Source organism: Cynoglossus semilaevis, chromosome 16 (assembly GCF_000523025.1).
Source record: "Cynoglossus semilaevis isolate Cse_v1.0 chromosome 16, Cse_v1.0, whole genome shotgun sequence".
Taxonomy (NCBI): Eukaryota; Metazoa; Chordata; class Actinopteri; order Pleuronectiformes; family Cynoglossidae; genus Cynoglossus; species Cynoglossus semilaevis.
In genome coordinates this window covers 7,294,267-7,314,955 of record NC_024322.1, presented here as the reverse complement: position 1 = coordinate 7,314,955, position 20,689 = coordinate 7,294,267, and the positions used below count along the sequence as shown (strand labels likewise).

The 20,689-nt window shown below is 40.6% G+C and overlaps 1 protein-coding gene across 2 annotated transcripts; it reads right to left on the bottom strand.

Annotated features, from left to right (window-relative positions):
* Positions 1 to 1,606: 1,606 nt before the first annotated feature.
* Positions 1,607 to 20,251, bottom strand: ankrd50l (ankyrin repeat domain 50-like). 2 transcript variants are annotated; one of them, XM_017040107.2, is made up of 5 exons: positions 19,836 to 20,251; positions 15,843 to 15,922; positions 14,952 to 15,743; positions 7,058 to 7,275; positions 1,607 to 6,432 (listed from the first exon to the last, which is right to left on the bottom strand). In XM_017040107.2, exons 3-5 carry the CDS (start codon positions 15,398 to 15,400, stop codon positions 2,903 to 2,905), a joined length of 4,197 nt encoding a protein of 1,398 aa, XP_016895596.1. In that variant the 5' UTR covers positions 15,401 to 15,743; positions 15,843 to 15,922; positions 19,836 to 20,251; the 3' UTR covers positions 1,607 to 2,902. The 2 variants fall into 2 exon arrangements, with proteins under 2 accessions (XP_016895596.1, XP_008326583.1); XM_008328361.3 differs by lacking the exon at positions 15,843 to 15,922.
* Between the last annotated feature and the right edge of the window lie 438 nt (positions 20,252 to 20,689).

The following is a 20,689-nucleotide window of genomic DNA, read 5'->3' as shown; positions in this document are numbered from 1 at the left end:
ACAAGTTAACCACTGATTCATAATTATTTTTTTAAAAACATGTCATTTAAATTAGTGTTTCTGTGAAGAGGTAATGGCATTTTAGTTGATGCAAAAAAGACATTCAAAAGCATCCATAATTCAGTTTTGGAATGCATTTCTATACCTGCAGTTTCTCAGAAATGTACCAACTGCACAGTCACCTGTAATGCTTTCAGTTAATTTGTGGTCGACAGGTCAGGTTAGGTCTGTGTGCAGCTGGTGTTTAATTACAGCTAATGTTTACCGAGCTTGACATGTGAGCCTCTTCACAAATATTGCATCGCTCCTGCTTTGTTTGTTTTTGTGCTTACCATACATAATGTTATAAACACTATAGGTTCTTGTTTGTGTCGGTGATGAAGACAACAATTTAACTGTCTGTTATGTCAGTTTATCTTTTTACATCACTGTTCAAATATGCTCAGTGAGCTAACAATTTAATGTTCACATTCAACTGTGGCAGAAAATGCAAGTTTGTCCAAATTAAATATTGTAGAAGAAACAAAGCATGAAATTATACCCAGACCACTCTTATCAACTCTTTTTGACTAACAATTATCAACAATTGTCATTTTCCCTAGCCTTTTCCCAGAAATTATTTGACATTATTTCATAACAAACGTGAATCTCTTCCCCAGGGACCACCGCCTAGAGTCAAATCTTACCTTGGTGCAAATCTTTGACAACAGGACTTTTTCTTTTCCTTAGAAAGAAACTGCAGACCCTGGAGATACAACAGTCAAATCAAAGTTTAATTCAATAAAAGCAGACTCTGAACATCAAACAGAACTGAATTGAGAGACAGCGACCCAGGCCACAGACCACTGGGAGTCAACTGAAACTATGAAGAATGGACTTGGACCCACCTTGATATTTCTTTTTGTTTTCATTGGTTTCTTTATCTGTGTGAAAAGTGTTATTGTCTTGACTTGCGTTATATTCTAAAGTCTAAACAAATCAACATTTTGGAGATGACATAGTGATACACAAGTTAAACTGGGGTCTCAAACTCCTTACAGTTTACGGCCACAAACCCCCAACTCATCCAGCCCATACAAGAGGTAAAAAAAAAAGAAAATAAAAAAGTATTTGGCCCTTGTATTTTCTTTAAATTATTTGGTCGTTTAAAGGAGAAAAAATATTGTATTTGTAAATCAAACTGTGGTATTACACTGTGTTTTTATTCTGATATATCTTTTTTTTTTTTGTAACACCGAACACTGATGTGACCCCCAAATGAAATGATGGTGGCGTCTGTGACCCTCAGCTCATTTGAGTGTGAGACCCCTGCAGTCTAGTCAGTTCTATAAAACTACAATAAACCATTTTGACTGTGTACCTAAAATATTGGAGAGCCTTGTTTCTATGTAGTTTTCAGTTTCCAAGAACACTTTCCAAAGCCCTTGCTTATACAAGTCGAGGTGGCTGCCATCAGGCTGCTGCCAGACTCTAATCCCTGCTTGATGCTTCCACATCAGAGGCGAATCATGACATTTATTTGTAGTGTAGTGTGTGTGGGCTCAAGTGTGTGTATTTGTAAATAAAATAAAAAATACATGAAAAATAACAGACGAGTAAATCAGGGTCAGTTTATGACAAAGTTGCCATTTTAATTAAAGCATATTTTAAATAATAGATAATGCCAATAAAGTAAAACTTTTAGAATCAGAACCATGGCACGTCCACATCCACTCCCACTTTTATTGTCCAATTTAAAATCTCTCCTTTTTTTGCTTGCCCACAGACATGCTGTGATCAAGCCAAGTGGGTTTGGTAAACTCCTCTGTCTTTTGTGGCTGGGATCATAAACCCTGCACTGAGTCAGGACTTCTTCAGCCAAACACTGTCTGTTAGAAACAGACCTATGGGCTATTAGAGTTACTTTACAGTCAGTATAAAAGTTTATAGTAAAGATCAAGGCCACGTATTTAAAGCTCCAGAAGGGGATTGTTGTTGTTTGTTTTTAAACCAGTAAAAAATAATTTCAATCACATCCCAACACAGTCAAACTGGTGCTGGTGGCTACGTAAAAAGGTGAAAAAAAATTATAACCAAAATGGAGAAATAAAACAATACATTTTGAAAGAAAAGAATGCATCAGTCCAACAGCTGCAGGAGCCCTGCCAAAATACCAAACAGTCACAGGAAATTCAGGCAAAATAAGCAGTGATGTCACCGTCTTCACTCCTCGACTCTTCTAAAAGGGTGGAGAAAAAGTAAACTTCCTCTGTCATCCAAGCCTTTTTTTTTTAACTCTGGGACAACCTCAGTAAACGTAAAAACAAACACACAAAATGTGCTGTAAATAAAACAATAATATCTACAAATTCCCTAAATGTTTAAAACCTAACTTTGCTGCCAACAGTGTATTCAGTTGTTCAGTGTGCTGTGAGTCATATATATAGGCCAAATCTGAAGGTGAATGAAAAGCTTTTTATAAAAAAAAAAAAGCAATGAAATGTCTAAAAGACATCAAGTATTTTTGGCATTGACACTTTGTTTGTCAAGAGGTGAAATAAGACTAAAAAGTAACAAACTTCCTCACTGTAGGTTCACTGCTGAGACTGAGTGTCACATTGGTTTAAAGGGAGATTTCACCTTTGTTCATTTTATTTATTTTCAAACAATAAAGTTTGTCAAATTAAAAAGAATGGTCTCTTCAATTCCAAATTCTGTTTTAAACTACATATATATGTTTAGAATATTTCTTTTTTTGTAACGCCCATATTAGGGCTGCAACCAGTTCAGATATAATAATTTAAAGTAGAAAAATGTAAATAATTCTGTAAACCAAACAATGTTTCAAAACACAGCTTGACAAGTGGCTTTTTCTTTTCTTTTTTTTTTTTTACATCAGTGATAGCGGTTTCTCTGGCACCGGTCACAGAGGGGTCTCTCTCTTGTACAAGGCTGCACTGGTGGGACCTTCGAACTGCAGTTTAATGGCCTGTTTCAGATTGAGCTGTGGGTCTGTGGTCGTCATTCTGACCATTACGTCCTCTGGCAAGGCACTGCAAGGTACGACTGGGTTAAAATTGTAACAGGCAGGTGACATAATGTTTTTCTGGGTCAGAGGACTCCAAGCTTCCTCTTGAAGTGGACTTTGTAACCTGTATGGATAGCCCAGTGGGGGACTCCCCCTGTTTTTAGCACCTGCTGCAGGACTGTCCTGCCCTGGAACAATGCCAAGAGACGCCATGACCGAGTTCCATTTTCCACCAGTGCATGTCATCCTGTCGGTTTTTATTAAGTGTGGATTCTGTTTGTTCATTTTGTCGGGGTATTCCTGTCCAGATGTCAAGCCTTTGGTCGGCATCTTGCAGTTGTGCACAACAGCTTTAACTGTGCAAACAGAAGGAGGGGGGCTGCTTTTAGGTTGCCTTTGGACGCTCCCATGGAGGCTGCCCATCCCTGAGCTCCCCGGTGGAGGAAGGGTGGAGGGACGGCTGCGGCTGCGGGGCAGTGAGTGTTGCTGGATCTGCTGGATGAAGCTGAGGCTGTCAGCAGGTACAGTCTGCACCGTGGCCAGGGAGTGGCATGTAGACGAGGTCTGGGAACTCTCCATCGAACGGAATCTTTCTGCTGTGGAATCAGGGGATGATACTGAAGAGGAAGAGGTAGCTGTTGTTGCTTCACCTCCATTACTCGCTGTGATGCTTGAGAAGAGGATCTTGTTGGATTTTTCAGGGGAGATGGTCATAGAGTTTGGCACAGGGCCTTGATATGGCTTGGCACCGTAGCTCTCTAAAAACCTGACGATGTTAAAGTGTGCATGTTTTCCTGCCACTTTGACCGGACTACGGCCGTACTTATCTAAGTGATTAGGATTTGCACCTCTTTCCAAAAGCATTCTTACAATACTGTCATGTCCTTCTTGGGCAGCAATGCTTAGAGCTGTTGCTCCCTGGTGACAAGCAAGGTCAATGTTGATGCCACTGGCTTCCAGGAGATGATGTCCTACATCAGCATGTCCTGTCCAGGCCACTGAATGCACTGGTGGTCTTCCTTCTGCATCTTGTGCATTTGGGTTTGCCCCATGCTTCACAAGTAAGTCTACCATTTCTACAAGCCCTTGCCATGAAGCCACATGAAGTGCAGTACGGCCTTCAGAGTCTCTAGATTCAAGCGGTACCCCTCCTTTTTCTATCAGAAGAGTGGCCATCTCAAGACGACCCTCTAAGACCAGGAGGTAGAGCAAAGGCCTGCCCTCTGCATCCCGCACATCAGTGTCAGCCCCTCGCCTCATAAGAAGATCTGCCACCTCAACATGACCCTCCAGGAGTGCAGCACTCAAGGCAGAATGCCCATCATAGGCCCTATGGTCAATAGGAGAACGCCTGTCCAACAAAAGCTTAACTGTGCTCCAATGACCTTCCTGGGCAGCGAGTATTAATGGAGTTCGTCCCTCGATGTCCATCTCTCCAACGCGTGCCATACTGCCTCGCTCTGTCAGGGCAGCGCAAACAGCCCGATGGCCTTCACAGGCAGCGGCGTGCAATGGAGTCCAGCCGAGGTCATCCTTGTGGTTTTCGTCCAGTCCTCGATCCAGCAACGCACGAACAGCCTCAACACTGCCCCTGGCTGCCGCCAGGCACAGCGCTGTTCTGCCCTCACAATCAATAGCATCCACTGCTGCTCCCCAGAACAGCAACCTAGACACCGTCTTAATGTGGCCCATTGCTGCAGCCGCCAGTAGGGGAGTAACAGCTGCTGCAGCGGTGACAGTACCATCCGGGCCGGCAGTCTCATCAACATCAGCACCAGCTTCAAGCAGAAGCTCAACTATGTCATCATGTCCCTCATAGGATGCAAGAAGCAGTGGTGTCATGCCATCATGGTCTCTGTGCCCTGGATCAGCTCCACGCTCTAGTAACAGACTCACTACCTCCCCGTAACCTGAGATCCCAGCTGCTGTGGGGACACAGAGTGCAGCAACTGACAGGGCGGTCCGTCCATCTCCATCAGCCAAGTCCACTTCTGCACTGTGATCTAGTAATATCTCCACAGCCTCTTGATGTCCCATATAGGCAGCCGCTATTAGGGGAGTGCGGCCTTTGCTGTCGGCTTTGTTAACCTCCGCCCCGTAATTCAGCAAGGTTAAAACTATTTGCTCATGACCAGCCCACGCAGCAGCTCTAAGTGCAGTCCGACCCTCACAGTCGCATCCATCAACATCTGCTCCTGCATCCAAAAGGAGGCGCACAGCCTCGCTGTGTCCGCCCCAAGCTGCAGAGCGCAGTGCTGTCCAACCTTCATTGTCGACGTGCTCCATCATCTGCGTGGCAGTTTTTTGCCCCTGGCCCTTGGCCCATTCAAGGAGCACTGACAGCACTTTGACATGACCTTGTCTGGAAGTTAGCGAAAGTGGTGTCTGACCCTGATGATCACCAATAAGTGGATCAGCTCCGTACGTGAGGATAAGTTGAACCATATCTGGCGAATTCTCCTGCGCTGCACTGGCCAGCAACGTCTGTCCATTTGTAGAGCGTCTGTGGTTTATGGACACTCCACTTTCTAAAAGTTTCTTCACAGACACTTGCCTCTCACGTCCATGCTGTAAAGCGGATCTCTCCACACCCATGCAATGTACTCCAACACTTGGATGTGAATCTGGAAAACAGGCTGCAGAGATGAGCCCAGTCTTCACCAGCAGCTGAAGGACGTCCTGACTGACCAGAACAGGAGGCTGACTGGAGGTGTGGCTGTTGGGTACACCTGTCCACAGCATCCACAATGCCAATAATGATGAGTTGTCTTGATGGTGTCCTGAGCAAATTAAATGCGTGGCAAGCTGGCATGTGTCCTCAATGTCCAGATGTTGTCCCTGCACAGTCAAAGCCATGGCGAGCATGCTGTGTCCATCTGTTCTGCTACAAAGATACTTCTGTGTGCAATATTTGACATCGGTTAGCCACTCAGAAAAGCTGGCATGAAAAAGTAGTTTTGTTTCCCCAGGGCCTTCGACAAGGAGAGGAGACAGAGACTGAAGCTTGTCCTCAAAGTCTTGGGGAGTGAGCGTGGTGTTGTGAGTCCAGGTTGCTCTGAACAGCTGCTGTGGTGTAAGGGGTCTAGGTGCCGCTAAAAGCACATTCAGGAGAGGCCTGACAGATATGAAAAGCCCCCGGGGGAAAAGTCTTTGGCACAGCCACAAGTAGAGGCCATTGAGTGTCCCAGGAATGTCCCGGATCTCCCGCAGACCAACCAATCCGACTGCCACACCATCCAGAACTCGCTCAAGGAAGAGAAAACAGCCACCACTTTTGATGTGCAGTAAATTCAGCATGTCAGCTGTGTCGGGGGTGAGCTGGCGACGCAGTGCTGTGTCTTCATCCAGACGGCAGAGGATGTACTGCTGCACATCGTGTACGGGTGGGGGCTTCCGCAGATCATCCAAGCAGATTTTACGGAAACCTAGAACACAAAAGAAATGCAGATATATGGTTTGGATTAGTTTTTACTCAACCAAGATTAGGAGGAAAAATGTTTTTTAAAAAGGTCAAACACACCTTTATACAAGTTTTGTGTGCTAGTAAAAAAAAGTCAAAAGGCATGTTGGACACATTTTGCTATAGTTAGACACTAATCTAGAATGAGGATTTAATGTTGGCCACTCCATACACAGACCACGCTGATCCTCACTCAGCTGTTGCACATGCACAACCTGTATTATTAAGGCAAATGTAACATCTCAAAGGCCGATGATTTGTCTGTCAATCATTCAAACAAAAACCATTTGATTGACACTGGCAACAATCTGAAGTCAAATGCTTCACTGGAAAAATATGTTCAGCTAAGTGATGCTGCCTCTGTCCGTAGTCATGGTTACTTTGAATCACAGCTTTTCAACTTCAGACAATGTACATTGTGTTATGTATGATGTAAATCGTGGATTGACAATAAAAATATCACACTTTAATGCACGATTCTTGCTGACAGTTCATCTCCACCAGATACGTATTCAATTCTGTTGGTTTATTTTTGTCTTATCTCATGCAAAGTCAGTCAGTCAAATAAATCAGCTAGTCCGTCTTTGTACCTGAGAACATCTTGCACAAGGGTTTGTTGTGGCGGCGAACGGAGCAAACAAGCAGCAGCCACCCAGGCAGCTGTTGTTGATAGGTGGCCAGGAGCTCTGCGATGGATCCGCTCTTCTCATCGCCTGTGCCGGCCACATATCCGATATCCAGGGAGTCGACCACCACCATCAGAGTCTGGACAGGAGGAGGAAGGTCCAAGAGAGGCACCAACACGGCCCTAAGACAGGAGAACAGGCACCAAGAGGGTCAGCTATATATACAGTATATATATTAGAGGATGTGTTAAAACAAGTCGATCAGTTCAATGGAGTTTACCATCAGAACACATGTCTATGTCTATGTGTATTTCATAATTCTTCTTCAGGTTATAATAAAAAAGAACAGTTTTTCTTTAAAGTTAATCCAGTGAGTGTCCTTTAATAAAATCACATTCATATTCAAATTGTGACTTCCCCCCATCCTAAAAGATTCCATTTAAATGCAAATCCAAATGAAAGCCTATATTTAGTATTTTCTGTTGTGTTTTTCATTTTTTATTATTGCTCTCACATTGTTGTCATCTTCCTTTAAATCACTCTCTCCTCAAAACCTTATGAAAAAAAACAACACATAAAACAGGATTTCTAACCACGTTTTCCCACCAACAAAACTCATACATTTGCCTTCACTGTCAATAGAGACAATAAAACTGAAGCTTAAAAAGTGTCTTCACCTGAGATCAAACGCAGGGACATATTGTAAAACAGTAAAACAACTCCCAACCAAAAGCTTAATCACTGTGCTAAATGCACAGTCAGCATCCACGCCCTGCTGTGATCGGTTGGTGACTCAGGTGAGAGGAACCTCTGAAATTCCCCACTGTTCCGCACCTGTGTGCAACACACCCACACACACACACCCACACACACATTGGGAGGAAAAAGAAAGACAAGCAGAGAGCACAGGTTTCCCAATAAAAAAATACCGGTTGTAAATCACTTATTCTACTAAACCAAAGTCCATAGAGAAGAGCTGTGTATTTAGGTCACATGGAAACAGGAGTAGTTGGTCTATTGCTACCTTGTTGGGCTAGGTTGCATCATTAGGGTTAATCTAGAAAGAAGGATTCCAATCACCAATGTAACAAATCAGAACATTTAAACCTGCTGATGGAGGTAGTTCTGGTTTGACAACTCCTGTTTGACAAAATAGGAAACTATTGAGTTTTTTTATTTTCTTGTCTGTGAAAAAGAGGATGTTCAAATAGAAACACAACATTTTCTGTTTTTAGACTGAACACATTCTCTGAAAGACATACTACTATAAACATAAATAAATAAAAATATTGTAGACGAATGACATATTTTCATAAGGTGTCCTTCGTATGCCCAAATACATTATTAATGAGGGCCGGCTCCATTCCAGAACTGAATTCAGTTCCTCACCTTCACACGTCTACACTGGTAGAAGATGAGACAAAATAATTATAATTATTATGACTGATACTGAATTCAATGTGTTTATTTTACAATGTCGTTAAAACATGTATGAATTTACAACAGACGGCATTACCAGAAATTTCTTAATCCAAAATCCCAGGATTGGGACCCGAGGTGAGCTTACGTGAGGAGAATGAAAACCTGCAGTCAACACTGCACCATGAAAACACTGGAGGTTGAAATTGCATGAAGGAAGCTGGCATATTTTAAGGATAACAGGCAACAGGCAACGCTCCACATGTCACCCTGCAATGAAGTACATGCAAATGATTTTTCTGACACATAATTTTAAGTTACCTTCTCACTGTTTTAACAAATACATTACACATTACCCACATATGTCGTAGAAACTAAAATACATTTTAAAAAAAAAAGTAAAACAAGTAGCTACCAGGTGTGTGTCAACCATAGGATTTGTTCACTGCCACACACACACTGACAGGGGTCTTATTTTAAAGGTGACAAATAGTGATTAACCTGTGACAGCAGTCTGGTGTAAATAGGTCACCTAGAGACTCAAATCCCACAACAAAGACAGGGTGTGTTTACGTGTGAACTGTTATTAGTGTTAATGTCTGTGTTTAAGATTGAACAGAGGGTCTGGTCACCCTTCATCCTCAAATAGTTTTTCCTGGAAAAAAAACAAACAAAAAAAACCACTTCAAAACATCACTACATCTGTCCAAGCTTAAAATAATTATTTGTTTTTCTTTTAATTCCATTTTAATTCCCAGTAACGACACGAGGAACATTTCCAGCACTGTAAAACAGCTTTAGTCATGTTTGTGAAACACTAAGAAGAGGTCCTTTAAGCTGTAAACACAGCAGCGCTGCCAGAAATGCATAAGCCAGCTCTGACTAATTCAGGAGAAGAGCTTAGAACTGATGAAAAAAGATGCTTGTGAGGATAAGTTAGTTAAGAAAAGCAGCAGGGTCACAAACCCGGAGTGTCGAGGAGGACGGCAGAATATCAGCCTGTGGATTAACATGTGCGTAGGCAGTGGAAGATGAAAAATCAACACCATGTAAATGAGACATTCACGGTGATGAAATGTGGGCAAATCATGAGGCAATAAGAAATATATAATGTTGAGTAGCTGTAATTAAAACCTCACTTCATACACCCTCCTGGGAAACACAGTTTATGAACTAATGACTTGTGATGGAAAAAAAAAAGGAAAGTAAAAATGTTATGATCTGCAATTTATGGAAACCATGGCATCAGTTCTTCATTATAAACTATGGTTCATTTTATAAACATTTCATGATTATAATTTAACAATCAAAACTATGTTTACTTTTACCATCAAAAGGTCAAAAGCACTGATTCTAACATTACATTTTAACTATTTTACTAATGATTTTTAACCAAAGAGTTTATGAAATGAGCGACGGGTGGATCATGACACCGATCAAGAAGCATTAGACTTTATTACTTAATTACAGGATGTGATTATCTTATCTTAAACACTGGCACATTGTGTTTGTATAATCTGCTTACTCACAGGAGCCTTGAATTTATCACTCATTATATCCTGCAATGAAATGGAAAATGGAACCTTGGCATAGGTGACATCTGGTTTACAACATTCTTATCATTCCTATGTAAGCTTCAGTCAACCGATTAAAGTGACGACTGAGGAGGCACATAACCTTTAAAGTAGGTCTATCACTTTTTGACATTTCATTATCAATATTCCATGCAATAGTTTTTGAGCCATAAATGTAGTCTTAACTTGGTGAACTCATTAGCTACAAACTGCAAGGGGAAGTGGAGGCTTAATGCTATGCTAGGACAACCACTGCACGTGCTACATAATACACCACGTCTGGAAGTTGATTTTGTTTTGCCAATGTAGTTTGAAAAAAAAAAAAAAAAGGCTACCTTGCTCATTGTGTTTTGGGCAGTGGTGTTAACATTTGCATTAGCAATAGGCTAATGATTAATCAAAGTCAATGAGTTCCTATTATGAAACCTTAATGATTTACCCTAGTTAGTATACTCAAAATATTAAGATTTACAAAAGCAAACAGTGTTATGTAAAAAATTGTTTTGGACATTTAATAAATACAAGATATAAGATTTAATGTAGGAGTTTCTATGGGAGGAACAGGATAAAATTAAGGACAAGTCTGCGGCAAATTGCAGTGTCTCTTTCATGTGCACATGTGCATACAGACTAAACGGTCAAGATATTGTAAAGTGTGCTACTGAACAAAGTAAGGGTGTTGTTTTTGTCTGTGTTATACAAAAACCAACATTGCAATCAAGAACTTCCTGCTACAAAATCACTGCTGTGATTATATCAAATGTGATAAGCCAAACACTTTTATTGACTACCTGCAAACCAAACCAAACCAAACCATCTGTCTGAAAGCATAAATATGAATGGGGTGTATGATGTGTATAAATACGACAGATGGTTGGGAATCTATGTATGATTTTAATACATGCATGAATTCTCTCTGATGTGTCACAAACAGATGAGCTGCTGTTCTCCTGTCCTTCACTGTGATTTCCAACCTCACTTCCAACAACCAGTGCTATTTTTCTTTTCTTTTCCTGTCATCCCCACTGTGCATCTGTTTTTTTTTTCTTCTCTAAAGCTCATAATACCTTGTTCTCTCTGGAGCACTAAGACGCAGTAAGGTGATGCATGACTAATGTCCAGTGGATTGAAAGCCCTGTCAGTTCATACTGTATGTGACTCATGCAGTATTTACCTACCTCGGAGCACTTGAATTTGACAAGTATGAGGCCTGAGATGGACCACAAGCCGAGGTACAAAACCAAAAAGCAAGTATGTAGTATTTCTGTTAGGGTGGGATGATGACCATTTTTAAAGGCGACAATGACATTGGACTATTTTCCCCTCTTTCTTCCCTCATCTGCCTGACAACAGTAACAGCTCTTGCCTTTCATAAAGCAAATATTCTACAGCAAGAATTCCTAAGATCACAAATAATTTAACAATATGTAAATATTTATAATATGGGCAAATGTTTCTAATGCACCTACTTATAATAACAGGTTACATCCCTCGTATTAATTTAGGTTGCAATAATTTTATGATATAGTACATAATTATTCACAATGTTTGAGGCTTAAACTCAATCACTGAACACTGGCAAAAATGAAAACAGTCTAAGTTGGGAGCCAAGAGGGAGTGACAGTTATTCTATTGAGAGCTAAGAATGCTCTCGCTAGAAACATGGAATGTTTTTATCAACAACTTTTTCCTCAATAAAAAATAAATAAATCATGCACAATTTGTCCACTGCATGTAACCTATCAGGTTATTATGGAAATAAAGATGTCGAGGCCAAAATTGTTTTTGCCAAAAAAATCACTGGTTCAATATCCTAGTGGTAACTGATGGTCTTTCCACATGGTGTTTGCATGTTCTCCTTGTGTGACTGCCACAACCTAAAAAGATGCAAATCAGGTTAACTGTTCACTGAGCGTGGATGTTTGTGTGTCTTTAAATGTGGCTGCCAGATGAATGGATGAATCAAAAAGCCATCTTACACCCTGACTGAGCTGAATGTTTAATCTATGTAACCTAACTTTTTGAACAGAAGATTTAAACATATTTCAGTTAGAAAACTTAACATATCCAGATAAAAGATATGATCACCTAAACAGAAAATGGTTTTGTCAGCATTCTATTCTAACCATGTAAAGACAAAGACGTTTACTACTCCTAGCAGCAGCGGTGGTACCAAGAGTTTTGACCTCTGATGGGTACTGTTCACACTGACAGATCCTGGGCTGTGACCAGACAAAGAACCACTGTTAGCTGTCAACAGACATTTAAGATTTTATAAAAGAATATATCTAACTGTCAGCAACAGTGAGTTCAACACTCCACAGTCTAAATTCCTGCCCTATCACCAAACTATGTAAATAGATGAATTTGTATACATTTTATTGTGTTCACAAGTGCAAGCACAAGGACTGAATTTTGAAAAGGCTCAAATTTTTTATCCTTGTCTGTTTCTTTATCTAACATTTTGTTACAAGAATGAAAACTACTACCAATCAATGTTTCTTGGTTGATCTTTCAAGGGCATTTTTATAAAGAGGAAAATCAGTGAAGTATCTTTTGAGCTGACAATTTGCTATATTTGTCATATTTACTTCAGTTAATTATATATATGGGTGTTCTTCATGTTGAGGGGGTTATGAGCAGATCTTCGTTCTAACCACAGTCAATCTTTTAACAGGCCTGTAATTGAAAATAGACATGATCTGTAACACGTTTTGACCTGTTAAAAAGATTTGGTATTTTTAGTCAAGTACCTCCTGGAAAAGTTTGTTCAACTTTGTTTTATAGTTAAGGTAACAAATGCATCATGTTGTTTCAAATTTAAACTCAGGAATTTCTATGTACAGGCAACACTAAGAGGCACCAAGAAGGTCAGCAGAGTTCAAGGCTGACAACACCGAGCTAAAATTTGGTTTCCGGGCATTTAGTCTACTTCAAGCCCATGTTTCATCAGTTTGTCAACAGCCTTTCTAACATTCTTACAGCGTTTCCCCTGCAGCCGCCCTTCCTCCCAAAAGGAGCTGGTAGCTCAAACAGCTGCTGGCCCTGAGCCAGTCTGAGGGAATGTGGAATCCAGCTCCGTACCTCACACCAGAGGAGAGCAAACACTGAAGGAGCGTAAAAGAGCTCAGGCTCATCGCTGGGTAAACACACCAGGAGAGAGTGAAAAAAAAAAAAAAAAACTCCAGAGAGGAGAGTGACCTCGCTGACTGCTGCCGAGACGGTCACCAGACTTAAGGAAGAATTTTTAGGGTTTTTTTTTACCCCCTATTTATCTCTTCGAAAAGGATGTCGTGTTGTAAATAACGCGCAGCCTTGACTCGCACTAACAGCCCATTGTGTTCTGTGAATGAGCCACATTATGAGAGCAGACTTAAATTTAAGATGGAGAAGAATGGCAGCTGCTGTCTTCCTCCTGTGTTTGTGCTCCGATTTGTTTTCTTCCTGGACACAATCAGATGTTTACAGGCTTTGAGAAACATGAAGTTTTCGACAAGCCAAACAACTGCATAGAATCGACTCAATTTCCATACAAAATACAGCTCTGCTACACTGAAGCTTAGGAGAATCCCTGTCATAATCAGTCACTCTTTCTTCTGGTTAGGGTGTAGAACAGGAAAATGTTTACAGGGTTTCATGTAGTGATTTCAAAATCTCCTTGACTTAGTTGTCTAAAACAGTGTTTCAAATGAGGGCCAAAGAACTCCTGCCTTCCAAGTGAGGAGCTGTGCACCTCCATCATCTTCACAAAACTTCCATCGTGTACCACCAAGACAGACTATGAACATAAACATGTCACACCTACATTCTTGCTTATGTAATCTTAAATTTGTACGCAGATTTATATGTGGCTTTATAATTTACACTTGCCAAAGCTAAAAGTAGCTCACCCCCGTTTATATTTATAGCACTTGGAGGCATTGCCTTTCAGAAATGTTTTTGAAGGTTTAAGTGAAAAGAAAAACAGAAAATACAGGCAGACAGTAGTGACCCTGCAAACAAATGTACAACAATGGACCATTAGCTGCCCATTAAAATACTGAGATGTAAGACATTTTCTTTCATTAGGAAAAACTACCTTAAATAAGTAATACTTTTTACCAAGTACACATTCAGACCAGAAAGTATCAGAAACACTACCCCATACTTAGCTTAAATGTAGCATTAAATGTGAAAAGAACACACTCTTTAAAAACGTGCTGAAACAGTGACGTATAATGAAGCCAATTAGACGTAGACTCTTAACTGTTGATCTTAGGAGCATGATGTCTGTAATTTGAGAGATTTGGCTGACAAATAATGGCCATCGACTCTTAACTGTTGATCTTAGGAGCATAATGTCTGTGATTTGGCTGACAAATAATGGCCATTGTCGCTACAAAATGGAAAGTTATTCCTCTTTTCTACATAAGTCACATGTTTTCAGTCACAACAAGCACATGTTCCAACTATTTACACAACAGCAGGAACCTGTAGCACTGGTTCTCTGTCGGTTTTCACCTCTGCTTAATCTGACGAGTACTTTTTAAAACTGTACATGTGTTACCTTGCTCACACCACCTCTAGGAATTATACGGTTAAAAATGTAAATCACATGTTTCAGTTTGTGACGGCAGTCACTGATTATTCTTGATGGAGCTGAGAAATGAGCCTCACTCTCAAACATGCACACACACGCAGAGCCACTCGATGAGATTCATGCTTGTTACCCACTTTCTGCTCCCTGTCATTTGACAACATCAATGCTTCTCCCTAAATCTTGTTGAAAATTCCACTCCTCATATTCAACATGTGACTGTCAGGCTAAAAATAAACGTGCAATGACATTCTTTCTCAGGATTTCTTCAGAATTCTATTTGACAAACCTCTTGAAAGTGTCCTCGGGGTCTCGCTGACAGTTGAAGGGTTCCAGTGCTGACGATGCAGACGGGCTGTTGAGGAACTCTCTGTATCTGGGAGAGAGGAGAGGCGATGCCTTCAGCTGCTCCACCAGACCAAGGACAAACCTCCACAGGACTGTACTCCTCTGGTCTTCCCTCTGGCAGAAGTGGGACGCCAGGCAGCGGGGTGCCAACCCAGCTGCCACACCTGCTTTCGAGGTGGGCCACACAACCTCAGTGCAGAAGGCAGTCTTTCCAGCACCAGGTCCCCCCATCACCAGCAGCCCTGGTGGGTGTCTTGGCACAGAGCAGGTGTCCAGGCAGTGCCGCAGCTTGTCCAGGGCCCATTCCCGGCAGTAGAAACGCCGGCCCTGGAGTAAACTGCAACTGCCGTCAAAACCACTGCTACTCATTTGCTCCTGGGGATCTGACATCCTTGGAACAGTGCACCTCTCAGAAGATCAGGTACCATAGTTCTCCTGTGTTAGTCCTACTGGTCAAGCCGAGGCTGCTTAGGTGTTTGATCAAACATGTGGTTTCAGAGAGTGTTGCAGCAGATGATTGTAACAGGTTGCTGCCAGCAGGGGAGGTCTTAAAGTGCAGACGAGGAAAACATGAGAACTGTCAAATCCTCCCGTCGGTCTTCGCATCATTTATTTCACCGGGTTTGATCTTTCTGCTGCTCTTGACCTTAGTCTTGAAACCAAAATCTGACGAGAAGGATCCACGGTTACCGCCGATCACCATCATGACTTTCCAGATGATAATGAAGTCGTTCTATTACAAATCAAACACAGAGAAAGAGAAGGTGAGTCAAAAGAGGAAGTGACAACCTGGTGTTGGTGCAAATACAGTATAATGACACCTGTATCTCACCCTTCCCCCTTGCCTTAGTCGTCCTGTGTCTTCCAATTACACCTCAACAATCTTTTGTCCTCTCAGGTTCTGTCCAACTCCTGCATTCACATAAAAAAAAGTCCTCCTTTCCTATTTCACGCCCTGAGCTGTTTTCAACCCTCCATTCATCTCTCACACCTTCTTCTATCAAACCCTCTCTCGTGCTCTCTGGTTTTTCTTGTTATTTCTTTCTATCTCCTCCCCCTCCTGATGTTTCTGGGCATGTAAAGACATGCACAAGGCAGCGGAAAAGAGAGCGAGAGAGAGAGAGCGAGAGAGAGAGAGAGAGAGCCTCACCACTCACACTCAAAGAGAGTGTGGACTCACAGCTGTGAGCAGTTCCACACTTGACAGGTGGGAGGGTTTACCTGTGGTCAAGGTTCAGTCACAGGGCAGTGCTACACCTCCAGCTTTAATTACACCCATGTGGAGATACTTTGTCGCTATTATCAAGCAATAATCCAGGAAATTTATTACATTTCGCTCTGACTCACTTCAAGCTACAAGTCCGGAGCTGCACCAACGACTCAGGCAATCAATCATAAAGAATTAGATGAAAATCACTGAGGAAAAGGTCAAACGTGCTGCTTTTCTAGCATTGCATAAATACGGATCAGCTGCTGTATAGGTTATTATCTCTGACTTTGGGTTGAGAGTGTCACTTAGTAACATGAATGAGTGTCTACCAGTTAATGAGACTCTGTTAGTGCGGTAGCACACACTCACAGCTGCCACTGTGACAACAATGTAGATCAAACTGTTCAACATCCTCCTTTAAGCACAGTGGAAGGTTGTAATCTGTTGAACATTAAGCATCACAGTGAGTTTGTGTTTTTTTTTTTTTCCAGGAAATCGTTTTACCAAATTTTGCAATTAAACTTAGTACATTTTGAATATAATTCTTGACTATCATTAATGTTTTTTTTTCTTTTTTGACAACTATTTATAGTGTAATTTTGAATTATTTCTTAAATACAGTATGACCACCATGTTCAGCTAAGTACAGTACACTAAGATTATTATTCTATTTATTGGCTAAAGCCCAATGTACAATAAACAAGAAGACCTAAAACTGGCACTACAGCTCATATCCTTACAATGTCTTAACAACATCTATATTATATTATATGCTTAACTTTTGGCTACATTTTAGCTAATGTTAGCATACGTTTTATATTTCAACTGAACTTCTCACATCAATAATCATTTTGGAATTGTTCATTATCATTTTATATAGAAGGCAAAAATGAATAACTAAATAAACTGAAATAGAGCTAATTCTTTCAAATCAGAAGGTACATTTCTTTTTCACACGAAAGCTTGATGTCAGTATGACAAAAAAATATGAAATCACATTGTGTAACTGTTTTTTAATACATTCTACAATTATTTTTACCAATGCATCTTGTTTACCTCTGGTTTTTGTCACATTTACAGCAGGACACAGTGTCCCTTCTACAGATGGGCGACACATGTCGGCCGAGGGTGTGAATGTACAACAAGTGCTTAGGACTAAATATGAAACAGGAAATGAAGAGATGATGCTTTTCAGCAAGTCACTGATGACAGCACAGAGGAAAAGTGGCACCAACCACTGAAGTTGTCTACATTCTTGTCATTACATGTGGTATTTACAAAGCCCTGGCAGTAAAGTGGTGCAGTAAAGAGAGCAGCGTCTTAAAGAGCTCTTAACTACCATACTGCCTTTAGAAATCTGTAGTCAACATACAACACAGAAGTAGACTTTGAAGAGAGCTGACATGCTGTAAAAATAGGAGCCAGAAAGAAGCTTCACTCCCCTTAATAAAAACTGAGCTAAAGCTTAATAATTATTCCTAATTACAGCTTTAAAAAATGGCCATGAGAAGATTGTACTTTTGTGGGAATATTTGAGCTGCTGCGTTGAAGCCCAGGATTTTTTGTTTTTTTTTTTTGGCTTCAAATAGTAGTTTTAGAAGATAACCTTGTTTAATTTGTAGCCTAAAGGTATGTTTTATATGGACTGCTACATGTTCTATAAACATGCTTAAATCTCGCCTCGCTGCCCTGGCAATCTGCCCTGGAAGAAGACGTGTGTGTTCTGTAGATGCCTACCTGGCTTTTTGTCAACACAGGGTTTCCAAAACCTCAACTTATATTTTATAAGGCATTAAAAAAGCCCCTGCCAAGCAAACATGGAGCACTAATTCAGATATTTTACGGGCATTTTGCCCCTGGCCTCTGCTAATTTGTGATCCTGCTGTGCCACAAAGCCCCGGTCAGATTTCTTCAGTGCCACAGACATCAGATATTTTACAGTAGCCGTAACTGTGGAAACAGCTAAACGTGTCCCAATTTAACAGATACTAAATCAGTGATAAAATACAATTAAATAGGAATTTTTGGCTTCATTCTGTCAGTGTACTTTAGTCCAGCTTACCACTTTTCTCTCCATCTAATGTTCTCTACTGCAATTCTTTTTCCCTCCTGCTGTTTCAGCAGTAGCCTCACCACCAGACCTAGATTTAGGTGTGTGCCTGCTTTAAGTACACAAGCTATAAAACAACCATTACACTAGTCACACATGTATATAGTTAGGAGACATTTTCCAGAGGACATTTCAACACAGACGCGAGGTTTCTTTGATTGATTTTTAAGGTTACACTGTGCAAGCCTTGATTTGTGTTAGTGACCACATCGCAAAAAAATTGTGTTGTTACATGTCATGCTTTATTATTTATTATTCAAATAATACTATAAAAGAAATGCACTTTTAAATTACGTCCAAACTGGTATTTTTAGCATGCAAAAAAAAAAAAATCACTGATGTTAGAACATATACCTTTTTTCATTGCCATGTATATGGTTCTACAGATTTCACAACCAAGATATTGTTAAAAAATAAAATTTATATTCCTCCTAGGTAATATCATTGGCTTTGAGTTTCCATCTTTTCAGATCTGGTTGAAAACAATAACACATGCAAAGGAGAACACAAGCAGAGGGCTGCATGTGTGCAGATCCACTAGAATGCAGATAAAGCTGTACTGTATAAAGTAGTCTTAATTTTACAGGCAGCACATGACTTTTTCTGGCCTCCATGTTATAATATTCCTACCACTGTTTATTCACTGTATGATGTAAACAAGGGTCTGGGTTAGGTTAGGTTAGGTTAGGTTAGGTAAACCCATCCTCTGCTGGTAAGCTAGTAAACCAACCTGGGATGTAGGAAAGAGACTGCTGTACAAACGGAGATCATGTCAACACAGTACACTGATACTGAACTGATGTGGCCTCAAGGCAAAACTTTAAATCCTAAACTATATCATTTACAGAAAACTAAGAAACAATGTTAAAAATGTGTTGCTTAGTCCAGACATGGACAAACTACAGCTTACGAGCCAGAAATGTCTCACTGGGATTTCATCCAACCAATACTGAACCAGTCCACCGGTCAATTTTTCAAACCTCATTTTGGCCCGTGAGCCAAAACTTTGCCCACCCATGGCTTAGCTCCACTCAAACTTGAATATCATTAATAAAATTTCAACTGAACCTAACACACACCTGATGGATTAGAAATGGCTTTCTGTCGGATAACAAAAATTGAAAGGTGATGAATACATGCTAACTTCCTTTTAATTAGATTCCACACCAGGTGGAAAGAGTTAAAAATCCACATTTAATCAGTTGCTTGACCTACAACCTGAGCTCATTAGTGTGGTTATGGATCGCCAGGTGATCTGACCTCTGCCTGTATCTCCACCTGTCTTTTACAGTCGGCAACAGCATGATGATGATGACACGATGGTAACATGAACCAGGAGCTGATGTGTTCGAACAGGCAGAACTCACAAACCTCCACGGACAACAAAGACACACACGGCGTCGAACATACAATTACTTCACAACTACACGAGACACTGATAGCTTTAAAATGAACTACAAACACACACGATCAGTGTCATTTCCTTCTGTAACACACGCTCTTACCTGACTCTCTCCATCCGACTCGCTGTTCTCCGACACAAACCAACTCCAAACATTTCAGCGGATCCAATCACGTGTATCCTTTCCCATAATCCTCCCTGCTTTATCACATTAAACTGCAACTTAATGCAATTCCCTCCGCAGATGTTCTGGTCACTTAAGTCTCCCTCCCTCTCTCCCTCTCTCTGATTTGGTTCCTCTCTGAGAGCTGCTCATTTCTACCTCTTCACTGGGAGGGAAAACAAAAATAGACAAGAGTCTGACAAGGACACCCTCTACAGGACTGTGCTTTCACACACACATGTTAACACCGGTCCAACACACACTCATTCTTCTGCAGTAACGTACAATACGTCATACAAGTGTTTTAAAAAAGTAAACATCATTTACCAATAAAAAAAGTTCAATTCACAAAAGGGTAAAAAAAAAAATCAATCTCATTCAAGTCCGTTAAAAGGAAGAATTTCACCATGTAGTTTTCATTTTATTTAATAAGCTTTTTCACTTTTTAAATTTGTCACACAGTACAACCGCATATTGACAAGAGTACCACGGTCAAGTGATGTCATACACAAAGTAATTTTAGCGTATGAGTAACATTAACACTTACACAAAGCAGTCCAGACATGAGCTGAGGATATAAAACATTAAATATTAATGATAATGTTTTTTAAAATATAGAATGAAATATAAACAGAGATTAGAGCGTACAATCCCAAATTGTAAAGGCTAGATTTTTTAATAGCAATAAAGAAATACTTAAGAGAAATAGTAACAAAATACTGGAATTGCTTTTTAAGACTTGAATCAATGCCTCTGCTGTCTGGAATTTAAAGGTTGAGAAGACAGACACGAAA

Coding starts and splice junctions, on each gene's coding strand:
- ankrd50l (XM_017040107.2), bottom strand. CDS start 15,400: ATGTCAGATCCCCAGGAGCAAATGAGTAGCAGTGGTTTTGACGGCAGT. Junction 7,276..14,951: donor CCCGAGGACACTTTCAAGAG/GTTTGTCAAATA, acceptor CTCCTGTCTTAG/GGCCGTGTTGGTGCCTCTCT. Junction 6,433..7,057: donor CTTGTGCAAGATGTTCTCAG/GTACAAAGACGG, acceptor TTTGTGTTCTAG/GTTTCCGTAAAATCTGCTTG.